This window comes from Fusarium oxysporum, chromosome 3, assembly GCF_000149955.1.
Source record: "Fusarium oxysporum f. sp. lycopersici 4287 chromosome 3, whole genome shotgun sequence".
NCBI lineage: Eukaryota > Fungi > Ascomycota > Sordariomycetes > Hypocreales > Nectriaceae > Fusarium > Fusarium oxysporum.
The window spans coordinates 260,630-281,075 of record NC_030988.1 but is presented as its reverse complement, the minus strand read 5'-3'; the positions used below and the strand labels follow the sequence as shown (position 1 = coordinate 281,075).

Below are 20,446 nucleotides of genomic sequence, written 5' to 3'. Positions count from 1 at the left end.
TTCAAACGTATTGAATTTTCTAGGTATAACACGCTGAAGGAGCCAATTTTATAGCTAGCCATCGGCTTCAGATGAGGGAAATGATGCTTGAATATTCAGGGCCCGTCTGTCGTGACTGGTGGTATTCCTGACACGTATCATTTAAGCAGAGAAGCTGAGTGATTCATGGCCTGGCGTTGACTTCTGGGAGGTAAGGAATCGTGTCTCACTTTCAACAATATTACTTTACTTCTCCTACTCTGTACAGTACTGTACTCCACACTTTCACATCCGCTATATGCTACGGGGACATCATTACTTTCCTCTATTAACAAGACGATATCCCGTCATCTGGCCCGGGCGTTCCCTCCTGAGATGGTCCCGCTCTTCTTATCCCCGCATCCTGATTGCTAATACAGTAACGGCTGCCACAAAGACATGCATGATTTTCCGCCCAATATTCCTCTCCATAGTTGACAAGAATCCAACTGTTTCGCTTGATATGACGAGTTGCTCGCAGCATCACACGCCACCTTCCTGAGATGTTCCACGATTCAAATTTGCAATTGGACTCGCAAGAATGGTTGACTTTGCGCACCCAGTTCCCCATGTAGCGGGGATATACCTGACACCATGTGACTTCCTTGCCGCCCGGCGAAAGGTCGTCGCGGGACAGGTCGGCTGCCCAGCCGTCGGTATAATAGTCAATAGGCGCTAGTTCACCCACCAACTCGCCCAAAAACTCGCCACGCTTGTAGTCAGTTGTTGCCCAAGCTCCCTCGCCCATGTTTACTGTATCCACAATAGATGGTTTCTCCTGGCGGACTTGTTTATGTATGCAATTGCACACAGATCTTGTGCAAAAGGCACACTGGCGGAGGTGTCCGGGAATCCAGGTCGGATCTTGACCGACAAGGAATCCAGGAGGCCCCTTCCAGTTTGGGTACTTGTCCGGCGTCCAAACATTAGTCGATATCGAGGTCGTGACTTGAAAATCAGAGCCTCTAAACCATGATTTGTTGGGGAACGGTTGCGCAGGTGACATGTTGCATGTTCTCTTCGCTATTTGTCGGCTGCTGGAACTCATTTTTGAAGGGTCGATGAGGTCCATATAACAGTATTTCAGCCTGCCGGACGACTTTTCAAAAAACTGCGGCATACCAGACACCACTTGGCCCCCCAGTGGCCCGCGTAGGAATCGGCCACCGAAATATCGAACCTTTGCAGGCTGCGACTCTCTCATCTGGCGGACAAGAGCAAGCAGCTCTGGTGGAAAGGTTGCTTTCAGCCTCTCATTCTTAAGGCGCTGCAGTATGTATCTGCGCTTATCACGAGTGGCTTCGCCATTTGAGAGCTTTCTTATTGGTCAGCAGCAAACACTTTATGCGCGGGAGATTGAATTCATCCGTACCAGGGCTTGCATGGATCCACTATGCTGCGTCAAAACATGCCTATTCAAGTTTATTTTCCAATGGCCACAAATACCACATTGGCGTCCGTTCAGCTTATAGTTTTCATCAATCTCTTTGAACCTGACATTATTTGTGGCTGGTTCATAGGCTTGAATCGATGAAGGTGTTGAGCACATAATGAGGGAAGTGAAATCAAGTCGAGTCCGCTGACATGCTTTGGAGAGTCTTAATTCGTTGGAGTTATTTAGTCATTACATATACATCGTCGTCATTATATGTCTGTCGCATGGGTGATCTAGCAACCCTTTAACAGGACCAAGTTTGATGAATGGCTCCAAGGATGATGCGCGAAGGTGTACTTCAGCATCAAGCTCGCATACGAGTTCACATACGAGTTCACATACGAGTTCACGAGTTCACAGATGAGTTCACAGATGAGTTCACAGATGAGTTCACAGATGAGTTCACAGATGAGTTCACAGATGAGTTCACAGATGAGTTCACAGATGAATCCATAATATTGCCTGAATCAGCTTAGCGTAAAGACACTAATCCTATCATGGGACGAACCCCAGTCCAGTTACGGGGCAGCTCTGTTAGCCGACCTTTTAATCTTAGGAGCGGGTCCACAGTTTTGCTAGCCTCAATGTGTCTGGATTCCGATCTTGAATTGGATGCGGACTAATTCCGTTCGCGAGTACCTACTTTCCGCCACAAACAGTGATTAGTAACAGAGCTTCTTCATTCTACCGTACTAACCGAATAAACGCTCTTAGATCGAGCGCTCTTGTACCTCAAACTTGACCTTGACCTTCCCTCCCCCCAGAAGACGTATTTCCATTAATCATTTCCCCTTCTTCACCAAACGAAACCCATAACCTCTTGCAATCTTTTTGTTCTCTGCAATGCAAAGGATAACGGCATTCGTTCCAACAATGTGTTGACCGTATTCGTTGGCCGATTGAGAGGTATCGAATGTCAATTAAATCTTGGCAGGCAGCGCCGGATACTTTACTATTGAGGCAAAATCGATGCCCATCCCCCAAACAGCGGTTGGTGACGGCAAACCTGTAGGCAACATTGCATCTGTGACATATCCATTGCCAGGGGGCATCCAATATGACAAGATGCCCATCAGAGATTTGTTTTACCATGTCGCCGGCACTTGATCTAGGCAGAAGGAGTTTTGGCTAAACACGTAGAGGTATGTGACGAGAGATAGATTAAGTACAGAACCCTGAACGGGCGTACTTGAGGATGAAGAGAAAAGAAGAGAAGGAAGTAGGGAAGGCAACAGGATTTGTGAGTGACATATCCATTTCCCGGGATTGGTGCTGCCTTCTTTATGTGTCAAGTCAATCAACCAGGTTAGCAGGAGTCTGGATGTGATCTGATACAATTGTGAAACCTGATTGTCCCGGAGACCCAAGAGAAAAAGACAAGGTTTTCTCCTAGTACATGCATCATGACCCAACGCTCGTCTTCGGACATCGAAACTACCGTTAAAACAGCCCACCCCGGACAACGCGGGAGTAGTCGCCCTTGACCACATGTATTCTGCAAGGTTGCACCTAATCTTCTGCTTGATGAGTCCGTTCTCCGGAGAGACCAACGGATGCAGTAATATTATCCAATGGCTTGTCGTTACTGAACGTTGATGAATTAGTGAAAAGGGCTCTTTTCGCCCTGGAAGATCGAGATTTTGGGCCAAGTACACGTGCAATCTCTAACGTTTCTTTCTCGGCAGAATCATCGATGCTGAGTGGCTGCCAAATATTCACACCAGAATATCGTCACAGATTGGCAATTTCTACAGTCGCTGAGCAGATGCCATCATGGTATTAATAATCAACCTCCAACAATGGAGCTGGTCATAGTCATCAAAACTATTTCTCATATTACCAGTATGCCTGTTATTGGCTGTCCTTCTGCATGAGGGTCGGTATTCGCCCTACAAATGACCGGTACAGTAAACTTCAGATTCAGTTATCTTTGAACCGCTCAAGATTTAGTATTGTAGGTTGGGAAACGAAGAATGGGAAGCAGAAGTGTACAGTAGAAAGTAAACTGAACTTAGCTGAATGTCTTGCCAGCAGCCTATTCATGGTTCAAGATAAACTACCCGATAGTGGAGAACGGCTGCTAATCTTGGGGCGGTATTCATTACTTGGATCCTATCTAGACTAATATTTAAGAAGCATGCATCCCCAACAAATCATTTTCGTATTAGAGAGAATAATTCAGTTAAACATTATGTTAGTTTGAGTGCAAGACAAACAAACTTCATCATTTGAAATATAAACCTAGAAGAACGCTCGTACTGGGCTTCCTACACTTGTTCCCATCGAGAGTCTTATTTCTACGTGATAAACATAACCTACTACCATAGCTAAACTAGTAGCCATACTTCAATCATGTCTCCTTTAAAACTAGAAGATTCATAGTCAGGCCAGCCCCATAAATAATGTACACCGCTATCTCATAGGCAATCTATGAAATTCATATGGTTTCAAACCGCTGGCTATGAAGGTTTTGCAATCCAGACAGTAGCACAGCCGTCTTCAAGCGAGCCTCCACGGTCAGAACATTCCTTTTCGATTACTCCAAAACATGTGAGACATGCTGCCTCACTGAATTCATACTTATCGATATCACATGTTGATCTTACGTATGCAAACAGAGCTAAATCTTTCTGTTCCAAATTGCTCTTGGGATTCTTGGGTGTAAGTGGCTTTTCCTTGAATTGCCGACAAAATTCGTTGACTGCTGTCATCCTTGTCTTTTTGTAGGTGTTATCTAATAAAGTACGGTCCTTCGACGCCCAACAAGTCCATGGTTTCGCCGTAGGAGAGTGTGTCTCTGCCGATGTTGGGGTCGTAGGGTCGGCACTCTGACTTGTGACATCGGTAGCTGCCCCGGTTGGCTTACTACCAGCTGAACCAGTGGCCTTCTTTGAGCCTGTTTTTACTAGTGTCGGGGTATTGTTACGAGTGGTATCAGTCGCCTGCCCGGTTGGCTTAATATTAGTTTGGTCGGCGGTCTTGTGTGTGCCTGCAGTACTGGTTGTTGTATGATCAGGTGTTGTTTCAGACGCAGGTACAGGTGTATTAGTATTTTCTTTTGTTGAAGTAGATAGTGTTGACTGTTGGGATGGCATTGGGGTGTTTTGGGTTGTCTCCTCTCCGAGTAACAGCAGGGTTTTGGGGCAATTTCCAGACCATATAGCAGGTTTATTAATAGTCATCTCACTACCATATGGCACTGTGTACGTCCCACCTGTCCCTATCTTATCAGCGTCGATACCTTCATTTATACTCTCGAATTCCTCTACGCTAACCTGAGGAAGTGCAGGAATAAGGTCATTTATCACAGTCATGCCGAAATGTGGAGACCACAAGGCATAATTTGCGTCGCAAGCCGCGCTGACAAGAGGATACAGCCAGAGCCAGATCAATGAATTCATGGTTTATGCCAGCATTGGTGAGCGTGTTCTAAGTCGTTCCAAATGGCAAGCTATATACTGGCGAATGATGCTGTTTTAATATGCAACACATTGAGACCTACCTAAATATAGCACATGAACAGCATAGCATAGCTTATAGAAATATAATTGAAATATCTGAAGAGATCATGCTATTTCTGAATCGTCCAATCCAGCCACGTATTAGACCAGTGTGGGGCCTTGCCTGCTTCGCGCTGCGGGCCACGGTCGCTATCGTTGAATGAGTAGCTTTCCGAATTACTTTTGCATACAGATGTTTTATTTGACCGAAAGATTAGTTGCTGATTCCCAACGTATCTTCAAACAACGTTTCCGCCAAAGACACTAGACCGTTCAACCTATTTAACAGTGTGGTTTGCTTTCTTTCTCACGTGTTGAGGAGTTGGGTTGTGCAGAAGAAAGAGAGGCGGGAAGCTCTTTGTACTGCAGGTCTTTCCATAATCAGTAACTAAGTGCTATGAATATTTAGTATTCCCTATTTTGATTAAATGAAAACAGAGTATGTAGTCAGCCATACCTTTTCTCGGCACATCGAATCCCAAGCTGACGTTTATCATTCGCAACAGAGAAAGCCAGGAATAGGCCCAGTGTCTAGTTTGTATACAGTATCTCAACTATCCTCTGTCACAAACAGTAACATGCATTAAGTCCTGAGAGATGACCGAAGGCGGTTCGGTGAACTTCGATTCTAATATGTCACCTCTTGATACCGTTGGCTTCAGTCAAGAACATTTCTCGTCTAAGCACATCCACTTTTATTACTCTTACTCGGCAAAGGAAAGACAGTCGAGGTACTGCCGTCTCCTTTGTCAAGAACTCAATCATTATTGAGTCATCTATCTTATCCTTACGTACTGTACAAGTGCTCAAAACTGTAAGATTATCTCAGCCCGTTGCCGTGCTTTTGCCCGATTATCATCATGTCCTGTTATCAACAGGGGTGATGTTCACTCGTCCTCCTCCGTTTCTCTCTTCCTCATTTCTAAATTTAGGCTTCCTCTCAATTTGAGGCAGAAACCCACCGGATGCGTTGTAGGCCTATCTATAATTGGCATCAAACCTTAGCTAGAGGACATCAGTGGCAGGTCTATATTTGTTTTTATTGCCCCTTTTAGAGCACATGTATTGCTTCTTTAACCAAAGCTTCAGAAGCACTCCAAAGCTGGCCGCTTGGTTAGGCCATTGCGTCTATAATGGCTAATGTCTGGCTTGGGAGACATTTCAGATGAGTCTATGAACCCCGCCACCTGCCGTGACTGGAGTAAGAACTCATCCTATAATTACCTACTGGTAAAATTTGGGACTTTATCCAAACTCTCTGCGGCCAGCAACGTGATGTCATGATGATGACCCGTCAACGCCAAGAAGCGGAGTGTTACTGACCTAGCACTGCTTCACTGGCATAGAATGCATGAACAAATGTCGGGGGTATCTGCGCAGGCGCTGGAAACATTTCAATGTAAAGTAGAATAAACATAGAATATAGGAGGGACTGCATTAACTTTATAAATGAAAACATGCGCCTTTTATCTGTCGATTAGGTTTCACCTGCGTATAGCAAAATTTGATAGCTTATCCTATGCTACCTAAACTTATTCTATCTTATCCTATCTATTCCTATCCTAATATTATTCAGATAGACCAGAGATTCTGTTTTATTAGAGTTAATTGATATGACAAAGTGTATCACGAGCTTATACCAAACAAACGAGCCTCAATAAGCCTAAAGTCCCCAAACATTTATGGAGCCGTACTTGAAACAGTCGATATATAACCTTTAAGGTAGGCACCATGCTCCAATAAGTATTCCGAGCATCAACAAAGCCACAGACAGGAGTAAATGTGTCTCACTCGCTTCTTTGTCAAGAAAGCTCAAATGCTCTGTCGGGTCATGGTTATCCTTCTCAAGGCGCGCCATTAAAGAACAGTATTACAGGCTCTTGTTACTCAAAACCGACTTGACTCAATGATTCCCAGGCCATTATCTGTAGTGCTATTAGTTCTTGAACAGACAAAAATGCTTTAAGAGGTCTTAGGAATAGTTTCACACCTATCGCTAGGCACTTCCAGCTTACCTAAACAATAGCAGGGCCTCTGTCTTGCTGTATATGTTACCGGCAATTATCTTAAAATGGGCCGCAATCCAGGATTTTCTCTGCATTGTGTTAACGTTATAGGGCCTGACATCAGGCCTGGCTGAATGCTATTGGGGCGTTTGGAAGAAAATGAACCACTGTCACCTAAAAAACGCCTTACGACAGGCTGATATAGCATTTCCGGTCTAGCTTGGTAGCTTTCAATCATAGTCGGAACAAATGACTGGCTGCAGGCTGAGGCGCACTTGTCACAGCGTACTGATCCAATACTATCCAGTGGATAGGCGGTTCTTACTGTATGTGACTGTTGGTTACCCCCCAACTTCCACCGGCATCTTGCAAGAATATCGCACTCAAGACAATACATAGGCCAGCTGTATGCCAAGTTTGGAAGTGTCTGTTGAGACATGAAGTATGAAGTAATCGTCTATCTTTAAGTTGTATACAGACAGAAGGCAACTGAAAAACAGCGAAATAACTGTACTTATAGTCTAACAACAAGTAATCAAAATACTATATATATAGTTATTACTTTAAATATCCTTGTTAAGGATAGTATTGTCTAAAAACAAAATAGTCGTTGCGCTTCTTTTGGGGCGCGCAACCCGTTCGCATTGCGCGAGAGGCTGATCAGAGGAGTTTTGGAAGCAGCATCACAGGTTATCGGCGCGTAAGAAGAAGAGCCGATTTTGCAGACTGCCGCGGTGGTTGTTGCGGTACTAAAACCATTGAGTGCAAGTCATGATTCATCACCCAGACAAAGCTGCGACATGTTCAATGGACGGAAGGGCCGGATCTTCCGAAATCCCGGCGCCACTCCAGGGAAGTGGGGCCACCAAAAAAAGCAACAGATGCAGGGTAACTAGGTGAGGTGTTTTTTGATCAAGGACATGCAGCGTCCTTAAGCAGCATTGGAGAGAGTGTTTTCAGTCATCAGCGTTTCTCATAAAGTCACCATAGGCAGTAGGAATTCTGTTTCTTGCTCGGGGAGGGGTAACCAGCTTGTCATCCATACTCTGGCATGTGACATATCGCTCTTACGTTATGGAGACAGGCATATGCAAGCTCCACACAGCTTTTCCCTTCCCAGCCTCCCTTCGCTGAGTTCGAACAAAGGCTGTTCTAGGTAGGACTGAGTCAAAGTTGTAAACCGTTAACCAATTAAATCCTAGCATCTATTTTGAGGGTAAGAGCTCTGCACTAAACCAGCTAATAATATAGAGCTCGCGGGGGCACAGAGTAAGCAAGCATCCCGCCTAATGTAAAAATAAATCCTTGTTCATTTACGAGTTTATAGGACTTTTGAATTAGGTAAATGCCCTGGCATGGGCGTTGACGCTAAAAAATCCTCAGCAAGAGTGAAAGTTCCACATCAACCATGCTAGGATTCAACACCTGCTAGATTAGGACCTAAACTGTCGGGTCGGTGCTGGCGTGGACGAACGGATCTTGCCAGTGCCAGAAGTGGCCTTAACACCCACTGTAGTTTGTGCTTTCGCGACAGCTCCAAGCCAGCGCACGCTTGTAGGGGGCGAATATGCTTTTCGAGGTCTCGCATGTCTGTGAACTCAGTCTTATGCTGACAGAATTTCTTGACTGCTGTCACCTTCATCTCTATGGAGGTTGTATCTAATAAATCAGAAACCTTTTGCCGTCCAACAAGTCCACGGTTCGGCTGGAGGAGAGTATGTCTCTGCCAATGTTAGGCTCGTAGGGTCGGTACTCTGATTGGTGGCATCGGTAGCCTGCCGAGTTGGCTTACTACCAGTTGGGTCGGCGGCCTTGTGTGAGCCTGCGGTGTACGACCAGGTGTCGTCTCAGACGTGAGGACATGTGTATGAAGATTCTCTTTCGTTGAAGTAGATAATGTTGACTGTTGGAGTGGCATTGGGGCGTTTTGGGTTGTCTCCTCTCCGTGCAATAGCAGGGTTTTGGGGCTATCCCCAGACTAGATAGCCGGTTGATTAATCATCACCTCTGGGCTATATGGCACCTTGTGCTTCCCACCTTGGCCTATTGTATCGGCGTCAACACCTCGATTTTCCTTCTCGAATTCCTTTAGCTCTATGGCTTCTCTGCACGGCAACGCAAGCTGTTTATCATTCGCGGCATATAAGAGCAAGGAAGTGGCCCAGCATCTTCTTCGTATATCGCACCTCTACTATAATCATGATACATAACAAACAACAATCAGCGCTATGTCCTGGGAGCCGACAGAAGACGGTTTGGTGATTGGCTCGTGATGTTTCACGCAACTTTGATCCTTATATGTCACCTCTCTACGTCCGTGGCTCCAACCAAGAAGGTTTCTCGTGAAAGGAAATTCAATTGTACTACTCTAGCTGGGCATCGAAATACAGTAATCGCGTTATTGCCACCTACTCCATCCTTAAGAACCAAATCACAAGCCCGTCATCTATCTAATCCTTGCATGTATACATATCGTTCTATTAGTAATTGCAGTGGCCGCACCTACGTAGTAGGCTCCCGAAGCTACCAACAAACGCATGATATGGAAACCACCGATCGTAAAGATTGCGGCGGCAGGTGTAGGGCGTCCGGTCGTGATACTTTGTTCCGGGTTTGCATCGCCACTCCTAGCCCCGCCTGCCGGTTTTCGATCGGTTCTTCCAGATGCTCACAACGGTCGCCATTGTGACCCACAATAGGACAAACAACACTGCAACAAAAAAGACGGTACACCAGGTTGGTGACATCGAAGCTCTCCAAAGAATTAGGCCTGCGACAAATTGTGCAGCGGCTATGTACGCCATAAAGCTTGGTGCCCATAGCAAAATCGGAGTCCCGCCGGTACTAGTGGCGAAGTCTTTTTCAAATCTATCTTGGTATGCAAAGGACAACAGTGTAGCGACTACAAGCTCCATCGTGGATGTTATGGTTGCGCCTACAAGGAAGCTCGTCGCCGCGAGTAGGGAGATCTTGTCTTCGTCTACTTTTGCGCCTTCAAAGATCACCGTGACAAGACTCATAGCGCCTACAAGAGCGGAAATACCGTTAACGATTTTGAACTCAGCAAGAAGTTTGCAAGCATTTTGATGCAGTTTTTCAGTCATCGTTGATTCATTTTGATGCAGTTTTTCAGTCATCGTTGATTCCTTTCAGTGACCTTGGTGTGTTAACCAAAGACCCAATATTGCGGCATGGCGACTGGGCTTTATATACGACTTCGCCATCTATTAGATAACGCTACAAAAAGCAGCTCGATCTAAAATAGCATTCGGCTGGCGAAACTGAGGTCAAATAATTTTCAGGTTCACCTTCTACACTCCTGCTTTGCATTGTTCGTCTCGCCGCCTAAAATAGCAAATCGCGAGCCGGATACAGGTAATTGAACCTGAAATTGACCGTACTTCAGCGAATAGACGGGGAACGGCTACAGAGAAAAAGACAAAAATAAACCAAGAAAGCATGCGCAGCGTTTCAATCCTATTGTAAAAAGAAAAGTATAAGTATGTATATTTCCGAAAGGAGAACCTTCCAGATTTAGAACATGGCTTAAGTGGCCGATACAGACTTTGTTTTAAGCATAAACGTTGAATCAACCTACTGTAAGGAATGCCAAGCTATTGTAGGAAAAAGCGGTCCCTCATCTTTTACGCGTCTATATAAATAGATCATATTCTTGTACATCAAAGACATTTCGGGAAGACAGTTAATCAAGGACGGACTGTAGAACAGGACATAAAGCATGTGCTGCGCCAGTATTTCAGCATCGACGGCGACACAATATATCATTCGTCTACCCTACTCTTCATTTTCTCAGTACAGTATGGCATCTCAGATACTTCAGATTCTTAGAGGTATGTTCCAGAAGACGGCACTTGATCCTTCCTCTCAGGGATATGTCAGACTTGGCAGCGAGGGTCCTCTTGCCGAAACCCCACGAAGCAGTCCTCGCTCATTTGCTTCCACGGTACCCAAACTTGTTCCTCGTTAACAGGATATCATACTGGCCTGGAAAACTTTGGTTTGCAAGTTAAGACTCAGACCTCCTTCATTCCATACGCCGTATCTCATGGTCGATAGTATTGCATTGTGGTCATGCGCCTAAAAGTGTTAACCCAAAAGCTAAGCTGCGTATGCCCTCTAGAGGTTGGTCCTATCTTAGGGGTCATCGATTATTTATGGGTGGGTAGGAATCATTCATGCAGTGGCTGGCTTGTTGATATGAATATTTTCTTGAACATAGTCCCAGAGCATATGCCAAGTATGAATTACTTGGATGCAACATTCTGGCCACTTGGTATTGTTTCGAAAAGATCTCGTGGAAAAGAACGCGACCATGGCATTCACAAGTTTGTTTTCTCATGTCAGCGTTGTAAATCAATATCAAATAGAACATGCGAGAATAAAAGCCTATTTGGATTCTCCCGATACAACTTCCAAACTCCAGTGGACCATGCTCCACTCTCATTTCCCTGCACTGAGTTGGGGATGCTCAAATTCTGAACCGTAATTCTCTTTTTCGCACTGTGAGTGAAACCGAACCAATAACTTTGGCTTCTTCCAAGTCATGTGGAATCTCACGTCGTCAAACCATTTGACTTCCTGGTTGACCCACTCCCAGTCGTATGGGAACACCGTTTTGGCAAGAATAGTCCTTGCCTCCATGTATGCAAGCTTGATACCAAGGCAAGCTCGAGGTCCGATAGAAAATGGACGGCTGGCATCGAGACAATCTCCTGTGCCATCTCCAATCCAGCGCTCAGGTCGAAACTCATCTGGGTTGCTGAAATTACGTGCGTCATGTGACATGACAAAGTTATCGACGGAGACGATAGTACCTGTAGGGATGGAATATCCATCAATCACCGCTCCAGGAGGACACACGCGCGGAAGGCCAAAAGGAGCAGGCGGAAAGAGACGAAGGCCTTCTTCAATAACGCCATGTAGATACGGGAGCTTGCAAGTTGACTCCTTCGTAATGTCCTGCGTCGATGAAAAAGCAGAACGGACCTCACTTTTAAGTTTCTTCAGTGTTTCTGGGTATTTAAGTAGAAGATAGGTGACTCCTGCAAGAAATGTTGCTGTTGTCTCCGATCCTGCCAGCATCATGACCTTAGCCTGCTCTCGGAGATGAATACGATCGAGATCGCAGTCTCGAATTGTGCGAGCGAAGAAGTTATTCTGCTGAAGTGATTGTTGGCGGTTGTCATGATGAACCTTGCTGGCCTGGATCAGCTGATCAATCTTCTTATCTGTAACTTGATCATGATATGTCAAGCTCTTCTTGAAGGTCTCCGGCATACAAAGTGCAAGAGCAGAGGTCGGGACTGAAAGGCGGTTCATAACGGTACCAAACCTAAGCAATTCCACAAAGTTCAAGATAAGCGAGACCCAGTTGCTAGGTCTCCATTGGGCAACACAATTGAATGATTCACCAAAGGTGAGATGCCCTTTATTCGTGTTAGCAGTGGCCAATATTAGTCGAATCACAGACTATGAGTCATCTTTACCTATGATATCAAATGTAAGCCAGTTGTACACAACCGAGACATCGATACCCTTGCTTTCCGGCCCCCCCTTGTTGACAAGTTGCGTTACGAACAACTCAGTGTAGTGTTCGATCACACGCTGAGTCTCTCTTAACGATTTATTGCTAAAAGCACGGGAAAGTGGCTTTCGTTGCAGTTGGTGGTCATGTGGATCCCGGGCGAACACAATGTTGGGCCGCGCAGTGGATAGACGGGCGTCATAGAGAATTTCGCTTTTCAAAAACTGATGCTCCTTCTTGGGAGGGCGATCATAGATAGTCCTGTACGCAGTTGGAGTTCGGAAAGAAAGCTCATTCGGGGCAATCCTCACAACATCACCATATTTGTCATGAACTTGCTTCATCACAAAAGGGTAGCGCCCACCGGTCCACGCCTGGATGAACCATAGCTGGTTCGTAGAGGGATTAGCATTACGGAGCTGTGGTAGACCATGAGTACCCATCACTTACCTGACTACATGCAGCGAGCCTTGGTCCGGGATATCTTGCCAGAGGATGGAGAAATAGTCGGTAAATGAAGAGGAGGACGATCCAAATGCTTCCCTATTATGACTTGATCAGTATGTAATAAACGGATTGTGGCGTGAATACACTGATTTCCTCACAATAGTAGTAATGTAGAGCAGCCCCTTTAGGATGGAGTATGCCATTACTGGCTTAGATCTCCTGCGACTGGTTTATCTTGAGCAATGCGAAACTTGGCTGGCTCGTATGCTAAGAGACCCGAACTTGTTTATAGACTATATATAGGTCTGAGAGAAGTCTGTGGAGGGGAAAAGACTTCTGTTATCCAAACCGGCTCACTTTTTATTGGCTTAAAAGATAATAATAAGGAGACCCTCGTCGTGTGGCCCTTGTATGCCATGAAAACGACAGCAATGTTTGTGATAGAAAGGTGGGATACTCTACATGGCCCACCGCGCCCCCATGGTCCGCAGTGTATTGACATAGGGACCATAAGTCTCGGCGATAGTAGCGCAAGCTGACATTGCATATCCACTTGTGAGAAAAGCCCCCGCAGTCTCCACAACTTCACAAAAACCATCGACATGCTCTACGGCGGTTTGACCCTTGTCGTTCACATACATTAGACCTGGTACAAGGGACCCTAATGGTTGGGGCTGGGGAGCAATTTCATCATGAGTCGGACATGCCGCTCAGAGTCGTGAAGAGTATTAAATGGAAAGAAGTTAGGTTGGAGGTGACCGACTTAACAAGCATTCACAAATGATCCACCAAAACTCTCGCCACTAGCAGCCTTTTATGCTGTAAGGAGGCACATAAGCACACGTACATAGTTGACCAAGCCGTACACTGGAGCAACGCTTTGCCAATAGCGTTACTGTCTATGTATTATGTCTAGTCCATTTCTAAGCCCTTTTGGAAAAGTTCTAACAAAGGGCCACTAACAATTAACCCGTACTGCACTGTGTTATAATAAGTATTTACGGCTAATGATCTTTGTTCTACGCTGGCGTGATGTGCACTGTCCGAGCCACAGTGCCACAACCTGGTCTTTACCCAGGACCTTGACATAGAAAGCTCGGCGGCCTCTGGTTTCAGCCAGGACTCTATCTGGGTTGACAATAACCTGTTTGATTACATCTACTCACACGTTGGTTAAGATCCACTCGCGGCAATGAATGAATGACAAGAACGAGACACTGACCAGCGGGAGCATTTGTGCCGGTGGCTAAAGGGGACTAAGACTACGTCTAAGCTGATCCTTCGAATGCGCCGCCAATTCCGAAGGAACGCTGCCTTGTCGGTGAAATGAATAGGTCCTCTAGATCATTCCCATGGTTGTCTGTCTCGAACTGGCACGATCCTAATTTAATTTGGCTAAGATAAAGAATATAACGTTAGAGAAGAATTTCGATAAAATAGATTTGAAGGAATATTGTACAGCTTGAATATCCACAATGTTAAGTAGCAAATCCTGGGTAGTAATACCTAGCCCCTAGTAGAGTGTTTGAGTATGAGTAATGTTCAGGGGCGACTAGAAGCAGGGAGACCTTGATAGATCTAATATACCCCCACTGCGCCTGGGGCTTTATTCAATGGAGACTAGCAATGGCTTCTGGGGAACAGCTCAAATAAACCCGATTAGATGTGATTGGAACGGCATAAAAGAGGTCAGTATTATATTGCCTGAAACACTGCCTATTTTCATTATACTTTGATCATGGCCTACTTTTGATGAACAAGTGGGGTGACTATTAAAGGAAATTCACCATACGCAATCACTACCCACCTGGGTAAGCGCTTTTGGGTTGTTCGTAAGACATACTGTGAAGTCACGCATCGCTGACTATCTCATATTACTGACCAGATCCGAGTACCTTGTTGCGCTCCGGCAACGCAGCACTTTTCCAAACATAATGACAATAAAGAGGGAATACCAATCAACCAGTTCAACTAACGCTGCTGAGATGAAAGCTTACCTGGTACACACTTCTACGAAGCACGATACCGTATATAGCTGAGCCTAGGTTGTTACTGCAATATAGAATTAATATGGAGTGGAATATGGGTCCAGCTTTGATTCTATTGAGTAATTCATTGTGGGATTTGTGGAAACATCATTCCTTGTAATTTCTCAATCTTATAACAAGTTTAATGCCGCTGGTAACTTCTCTAGCCAGGATACAGCTTAACGGAACGACAATACTGCCGTCAAAGGGTGATATAATACTTCCTCTGTTCGTGAGACTCCGTTCACTGCTCTGGCTTACCCGCACAATATTGTCCTTACTTTCTCCTCTTTGCTTTTCCTCGAGTTATTGTTGGACGGAAACGTGGTGTCTGAGAAAGGTTAGAACTGGTGGCATATTTGAAAATCCTGCGCTTGTGGTTCAGTGCTGAAAAGTTTGCAGCGTTATATGCAATGCATCAAGAACGAAACAAACTCCGAGTCCTAACGGGCAAGGCCAAAGGGACCATGCGCATAATTCGGGCCATTCCCACCATTTCTAGACCACCAACAGGAGCAGGCACCTCTTTGGAAGCAGGAGGGCTCCAATATCTTAGAGGCGAGCGAAAATGTCAATGCGGTTCTCTGGGGCGCAAATCATCGGACCTCCCCAAGGTGACGGAGCATTGGGCATCGATGATGGAGTTGTGACGATCAACACAGAGCACCGTCACTTACTCGTGCAGAAGCATATTTGATACACCTCCCTGGTTACAAGGAAAATTTCGAGTTTTTATCAGGGGTTGAACTATAGACGACAGCAGTTGAATATAGTTTGATTTCTCCTGTTATAGTTCGTATTAATAACTGCGATGAGTTAGTTTATTAAGAATCCTCCTTCTAGATGTCTCCATATATTATCGAAATATTCCGCAAGTCCATCTTCATATAAAAAGAGACAGAAGTTCGAGAAGATTTAATCAGAATTTAGGGTCTAATCCGATGCTCGACGTCTCTTTTTGGAATACAAGGAGTAATTCTATAAGTAACAATGTCGAGCCCGGGACATTCTTAATAAACGCACCAACAAGTCTCTACTCTTCCCTGACCAGCTCCGCGTACCTGCGGGCGCTCCGACAGCGCAGCGCCTTTCCAAATTTGATCATGACGAAGAAGGCAGAACAAGTAACCAGTCCAATAAGCGCGGCTGAGATGAAGCAATTCTGGTAACCCATATTGGTAACCCATGGAGTGATACTGTAGCCGCCTCTCAGTTCCGTGTTCATTGATTCCGCTCACGGGAGAAGAATGTGAACTTACCCATAGCTGATGGCAAAAGACATAGTGTTGCGAATCAGAATAATAGACACAATCGCGTTGCCAGCGAGACCATGGTAGCAGTCAATCAAGTAGTTGATACTGATTGTCAGACCAATCGCGCATGCTGCTGCCAATGCGCCCATAGCAAGGATCAAAAAGAACCAATGGACTCCTTGTTGAGCCCCAACACCCCAGAGGATCAAGGACGTTGGAACAAGCACAACGCAAATCATAAGCGGCCACAGGCGATGCTCGGCTTCCATGACCCCATTATTTCGGCGCGCCAGTTTGATGGTCAGCCAGTCGCTCATTCTTCCCGACACCAGCGATCCAACAACAGTGCCGGAGCAACAAGAGAGATAGCTGAGGCCCACCATCGAAGGTTTGAAGTTGTACCCCGACCCTGAAAGTATAATGGATGCTGTAGCATTAGTGACATTGAACCAGATGAGGTAAGAGCCATACGAGAATCCGGCGAAGCAGACGACGGGCCAGCCAAGGTACTCGAGGCAGCGCCAAGCTTGCCTGCTCATCCTTTGATCCAATGACGGTTGCCAAAGCGACATTTTTTGAACAAAATTCTTTGATTTGGTGCATCGTTGCCTTTCTGTATCAATTTTTATTACCTGTTGGCTGCGGACGCCAGAGGGTCCTTCCTCAGCTTCCCTATTTTTATCATCGCCTGGGGGCGATAATGATTCTCGCCGTCTGTTGAAGGCCTGGAGGTCTCTGCTATAGTTCGTTTCTTCCATGAATAGGAAAAGGAACATAAACACAAACGCCAGGAATATGGCAGGCCAGTAAAATACCCACTGCCATCCTTGGTACTCAGCGATGAAGCCAGATATGACAGGTGCGAAGTAGTTGCTGCCTGTTAGGGCCAAGGCGTAGACGCCCATATAAGTACCACGTTGATGGGTGAAATACTAGGATGTAGTGAGTGTAGTAAAGCGAAGCTATGACGGAAAATACTTACGATGTCAGTGACGCAGACTTCTGGGAGGGCTTCGATGGGCGCAACAAAGAAGCCCTGGACGATGCACTTCGCTATCCATTGCTCATTACTCGATACGTGAGCGCTAAACATCATCAGTCGGATTTAGCATTGTCGTCGTGCTCCAATGTGTAGTTACCTCCAAACACTTGTGCCCTATATTTCAATATTAGCCCCTTTTGTCTGATTGCCGAACTAGATACAGTGGCTTTACAATAGCTCCTAGGGTTGAGATGAGGAACGTGAGCCGTTTGCCATAACGCAGCGAGAATGGCTGCCAGAACAGCAGTCCCCAACCCAAAAGCAAGAACATATAGCCAGTTCCTTCATTTAGTGTCGCAATAGAGATCTTAGACTGACGCGCAAGAGGCACAAGCACAGAGTAGACGGTAGCCAAGGACATGCCTGCAAACCAGGTATACCTCGAAAGATAAGCATTGATAAGACCAAATCATGTATGGAATGACACTCACAAGCTCTGACAGATCAGAGAAATTGTCTTTCGCCAAGGAGACCAATTAAGAGGATCGTTTGGATCATTGGAAGGCGCCGGATTTAAGACAATATCGCCCTCAACATCGCCTGCATGTCGAATGTGATGAACGTCGACCAGATCGATCGTACCAGGAATCAGTTCGGACTCAGGCATAATGGCGACGTTGGTGAGGTTTATGGTAGTCAAAAAGATTAGATGCTGTACTAAAGGTTCAATCCGCTGAATATCTATAAAAGAAATTCCCAAGCTGTAGTACATCTAGAAAGAAATGCCGTCTACCGTCTTTTATATTGTTTCGCCACTTTGTCTCCTCGTTCAAACTTGTTCTAGTCGCTTGGGATGACACTGGCGGATGATATCGACTGAGGGAGCGGCTTTCGCACTAGCAAGTAAATTATCTCCCAAAGGCAGTGAAAGAAAAGCGATTACTGGTCTTCCCAACAACGTCTTTTGCATGCGTCGGAACTTAATTCACCGAGACTTTCACTATCAGCTGTGACTCATGTATCCACATAATTCTCAAGCAGCCTTACTGATCATAGTGGGTGTGAGTGTGAATTATTTTTCATTAGCAGCATGCTCTCGACTGCGAAGCAAGGCAACGCCAGCTATAAAGATTGACATCTCGTCTAGATGCATCTAGTTCGATGAATGAACCAGAAACGGATTTTTGTTTTTTGTTCTTCGTGTTTTTCGCTATATTCTCTGCATCATATATGCCACTTCTCGGCTCTGAGCCCTCCATCCCCGTGAGCCCTGAAGCCAAAGCTGACAGCTGAAGAAATGTCAAATTCTTCAGTTGGGACTGCCCGAAGCACCAAGTACAGCGATCTACTCTCAGGAGGTGTGCTGTCCGATCTTCCAATCCTACAGGTGAAAGGCGTCCCTTGTGGCACTCCAGCGTTCGAAGCTCAGAAAGCCATCCTTTTGCAAGGTTTCGCGCTGAAAGTGCCCAAAGAATTCCGCCTTCCTTTGCGTGTTATCCAAGATGCACCCAAAAATGTGACAGAGATCCCGGCCAAATGCGGCATCCTGTCACCTGAAGAGATCGAAATTACAGAGATGCATGATGCCGTTAGCCTTCTCGAAGCCATTGCCAGTCGCAGGTACACGGCAGTAGCAGTAGCCCGAGCCTTTTGCAAGCGGGCCATCATTGCGCATCAGCTCACCTGCTGCCTGACCCAGTGGCTCATGGAAGAGGCCATCGATCAAGCCCAGAGACTAGACACCTATTACAATGAGCATGGGAAGCCCCTTGGCCCCCTTCATGGTCTACCTATCAGTATCAAAGATCACATCCAAGTTGCTGGAGCATCTTCTTCTCAAGGCTGTATTATCAGCATCAGTCCAGACAGCCAAGACTCCGATATTGTTGCAATCTTGCGCCGCCAAGGTGCTGTCATCTACTGCAAGACCAACCAACCGCAGTCTATGATGCATCTTGAGAGTGATTCGCATTGGGGAAGAGTCTTGAACCCTTTCAATGTCCATCTATCCGCTGGGGGTTCGACAGGTGGCGAGGCGGCTTTGATCGCCATGAAGGCCTCAGTGCTCGGTATCGGCACTGACATTGGTGGCAGTATCCGAGGGCCATCTGCCTTCTGTGGCATCTATGGCTTCAAGGCGACATCAAATACTCTACCCATGACTGGATACATCAAAGGCACTCCACCTCCAGCTCTGTTGAACATCCCTCTCTCAACTGGACCTATGTGTCGTTCTTTGAGAGACATGGACCTGTTCATGAAATGTGTCCTTTCTGCGAAACCACATTTGTTGGATCCAAATGTCGTTCCTTCCACATGGACTGGCCTTGGGACACTGTTGAATCGACGTCTAAAGGTTGGCATCATCAGCAACGATGGCTTCATCGAGCCGCAACCTCCCGTAAAGAGGGCCGTGTCTTGGGTCAAAAGTGCGCTCTCCAACAGCAAGCTTGCGAGTCTCGGCGAGGTAAAAGACTTCAAAGTCTTTGGCGCCACGGAAGCTTGGAACCAGGTCTTGAGGCTCTACTCTCCTGACGGTGGTCAGCTTACCAAAAAGGGCATTGCGTCCTCGGGTGAACCCGTCCATCCTCTCACGGAATGGATCCTCAAGGATGCAGAACCCTTCGGGATGCGCACAGCCCTAGATCTTACTCTTCTGCATAAGCAAAGAGACGATTTTCGACTTGCCTTTGCCAAAAGTTGGAACGACCAAGATGTGGATGTCGTTATCGGCCCGTCGTTCGTCGGCCCAGCTTGTGCCCACGACACTGCGTTCTACTGGTCCTACACGTCGCTCTACAACCTTGTCGATTACCCCGGCGTAGTAATTCCCACGCCCATACGAGCTGGATCTGGGGAACAATACGACAAAGACTATATACCATTAAGCGATGCTTGTCTGCGAGTCAAGCAGCTCTGGGAGGGTGGTGACTTCGTGGGTGCTCCCGTGAACTTGCAGGTTGTGGCGCGGAGGCATCACGATAATGAGCTTTTTGGCGCACTTCAGATTCTGAAACACATTCTAGATTTGCCTTGAATGAGCTGGCGCCGGGGAATGGTTGCCGCACATGACGAAAAGGACCACCTATTAGATAAAACAGATTTCCATCCTGGTCGATCTCCAGAAATTTAATCATTTATTATGGGCATCTCCGCCGTTTCGAACGCCAATGCGATGCTATCTGTAAAATTCCATCTTCGTCTTATTGATCACAACAGTAGCAGCCATCGCG

At 46.1% G+C, this 20,446-nt stretch overlaps 9 protein-coding genes across 16 annotated transcripts; 2 read left to right on the top strand and 7 right to left on the bottom strand.

Moving 5' to 3' along the window:
• Positions 1 to 73: 73 nt before the first annotated feature.
• Positions 74 to 1,688, bottom strand: FOXG_20864 (uncharacterized protein). Its single transcript, XM_018401181.1, has 2 exons — positions 1,391 to 1,688; positions 74 to 1,333 (listed from the first exon to the last, which is right to left on the bottom strand). The coding sequence occupies exons 1-2, from the start codon at positions 1,565 to 1,567 to the stop codon at positions 308 to 310; spliced, it is 1,203 nt and encodes a 400-aa protein (XP_018251676.1). The 5' UTR covers positions 1,568 to 1,688; the 3' UTR covers positions 74 to 307.
• A 196-nt stretch (positions 1,689 to 1,884) lies between these two features.
• Positions 1,885 to 2,783, bottom strand: FOXG_20863 (uncharacterized protein). The gene is made up of 2 exons (XM_018401180.1): positions 2,151 to 2,783; positions 1,885 to 2,092 (listed from the first exon to the last, which is right to left on the bottom strand). The coding sequence occupies exon 1, from the start codon at positions 2,543 to 2,545 to the stop codon at positions 2,186 to 2,188; it is 360 nt and encodes a 119-aa protein (XP_018251675.1). The 5' UTR covers positions 2,546 to 2,783; the 3' UTR covers positions 1,885 to 2,092; positions 2,151 to 2,185.
• A 728-nt stretch (positions 2,784 to 3,511) lies between these two features.
• On the bottom strand, positions 3,512 to 4,888 carry FOXG_20862 (uncharacterized protein). 2 transcript variants are annotated; one of them, XM_018401179.1, is made up of 2 exons: positions 4,729 to 4,888; positions 3,512 to 4,667 (listed from the first exon to the last, which is right to left on the bottom strand). In XM_018401179.1, exon 2 carries the CDS (start codon positions 4,633 to 4,635, stop codon positions 3,913 to 3,915), a length of 723 nt encoding a protein of 240 aa, XP_018251674.1. In that variant the 5' UTR covers positions 4,636 to 4,667; positions 4,729 to 4,888; the 3' UTR covers positions 3,512 to 3,912. The 2 variants fall into 2 exon arrangements, with proteins under 2 accessions (XP_018251674.1, XP_018251673.1); XM_018401178.1 differs by having other exon boundaries at positions 3,512 to 4,888.
• A 1,205-nt stretch (positions 4,889 to 6,093) lies between these two features.
• Positions 6,094 to 6,361, top strand: FOXG_20861 (uncharacterized protein; the record flags this gene model as incomplete). The annotated part of the gene is made up of 2 exons (XM_018401177.1): positions 6,094 to 6,154; positions 6,300 to 6,361. 2 exons carry the CDS (start codon positions 6,094 to 6,096, stop codon positions 6,359 to 6,361), a joined length of 123 nt encoding a protein of 40 aa, XP_018251672.1.
• A 24-nt stretch (positions 6,362 to 6,385) lies between these two features.
• On the bottom strand, positions 6,386 to 7,450 carry FOXG_20860 (uncharacterized protein). 5 transcript variants are annotated; one of them, XM_018401175.1, is made up of 3 exons: positions 7,134 to 7,431; positions 6,969 to 7,048; positions 6,386 to 6,878 (listed from the first exon to the last, which is right to left on the bottom strand). In XM_018401175.1, exons 1-2 carry the CDS (start codon positions 7,396 to 7,398, stop codon positions 7,020 to 7,022), a joined length of 294 nt encoding a protein of 97 aa, XP_018251670.1. In that variant the 5' UTR covers positions 7,399 to 7,431; the 3' UTR covers positions 6,386 to 6,878; positions 6,969 to 7,019. The 5 variants fall into 5 exon arrangements, with proteins under 5 accessions (XP_018251670.1, XP_018251667.1, XP_018251668.1 ...); XM_018401176.1 differs by having other exon boundaries at positions 6,414 to 6,878; positions 6,944 to 7,048; positions 7,134 to 7,427; XM_018401174.1 differs by having other exon boundaries at positions 6,476 to 6,878; positions 7,125 to 7,426.
• Positions 7,451 to 9,263: 1,813 nt separating this feature from the next.
• FOXG_20859 (uncharacterized protein) lies at positions 9,264 to 10,109 on the bottom strand. Its single transcript, XM_018401171.1, has one exon. The coding sequence runs from the start codon at positions 10,094 to 10,096 to the stop codon at positions 9,587 to 9,589; it is 510 nt and encodes a 169-aa protein (XP_018251666.1). The 5' UTR covers positions 10,097 to 10,109; the 3' UTR covers positions 9,264 to 9,586.
• A 1,311-nt stretch (positions 10,110 to 11,420) lies between these two features.
• FOXG_20858 (uncharacterized protein) lies at positions 11,421 to 13,154 on the bottom strand (the record flags this gene model as incomplete). Its single annotated transcript, XM_018401170.1, has 4 exons — positions 11,421 to 12,406; positions 12,467 to 12,923; positions 12,955 to 13,047; positions 13,110 to 13,154. The coding sequence occupies 4 exons, from the start codon at positions 13,152 to 13,154 to the stop codon at positions 11,421 to 11,423; spliced, it is 1,581 nt and encodes a 526-aa protein (XP_018251665.1).
• Positions 13,155 to 16,011: 2,857 nt separating this feature from the next.
• Positions 16,012 to 18,090, bottom strand: FOXG_12413 (uncharacterized protein; the record flags this gene model as incomplete). Of its 3 annotated transcripts, none has more annotated exons than XM_018392180.1 (6): positions 17,705 to 18,090; positions 17,446 to 17,653; positions 17,371 to 17,387; positions 17,214 to 17,316; positions 16,238 to 17,163; positions 16,012 to 16,174 (listed from the first exon to the last, which is right to left on the bottom strand). In XM_018392180.1, the coding sequence occupies exons 1-6, from the start codon at positions 17,983 to 17,985 to the stop codon at positions 16,012 to 16,014; spliced, it is 1,698 nt and encodes a 565-aa protein (XP_018251662.1). In that variant the 5' UTR covers positions 17,986 to 18,090. The 3 variants fall into 3 exon arrangements, with proteins under 3 accessions (XP_018251662.1, XP_018251664.1, XP_018251663.1); XM_018392182.1 differs by having other exon boundaries at positions 17,446 to 17,636; XM_018392181.1 differs by having other exon boundaries at positions 17,446 to 18,090.
• A 214-nt stretch (positions 18,091 to 18,304) lies between these two features.
• FOXG_12412 (uncharacterized protein) lies at positions 18,305 to 20,362 on the top strand. The gene has a single exon (XM_018392179.1). It carries the CDS (start codon positions 18,511 to 18,513, stop codon positions 20,248 to 20,250), a length of 1,740 nt encoding a protein of 579 aa, XP_018251661.1. The 5' UTR covers positions 18,305 to 18,510; the 3' UTR covers positions 20,251 to 20,362.
• Positions 20,363 to 20,446: the final 84 nt, after the last annotated feature.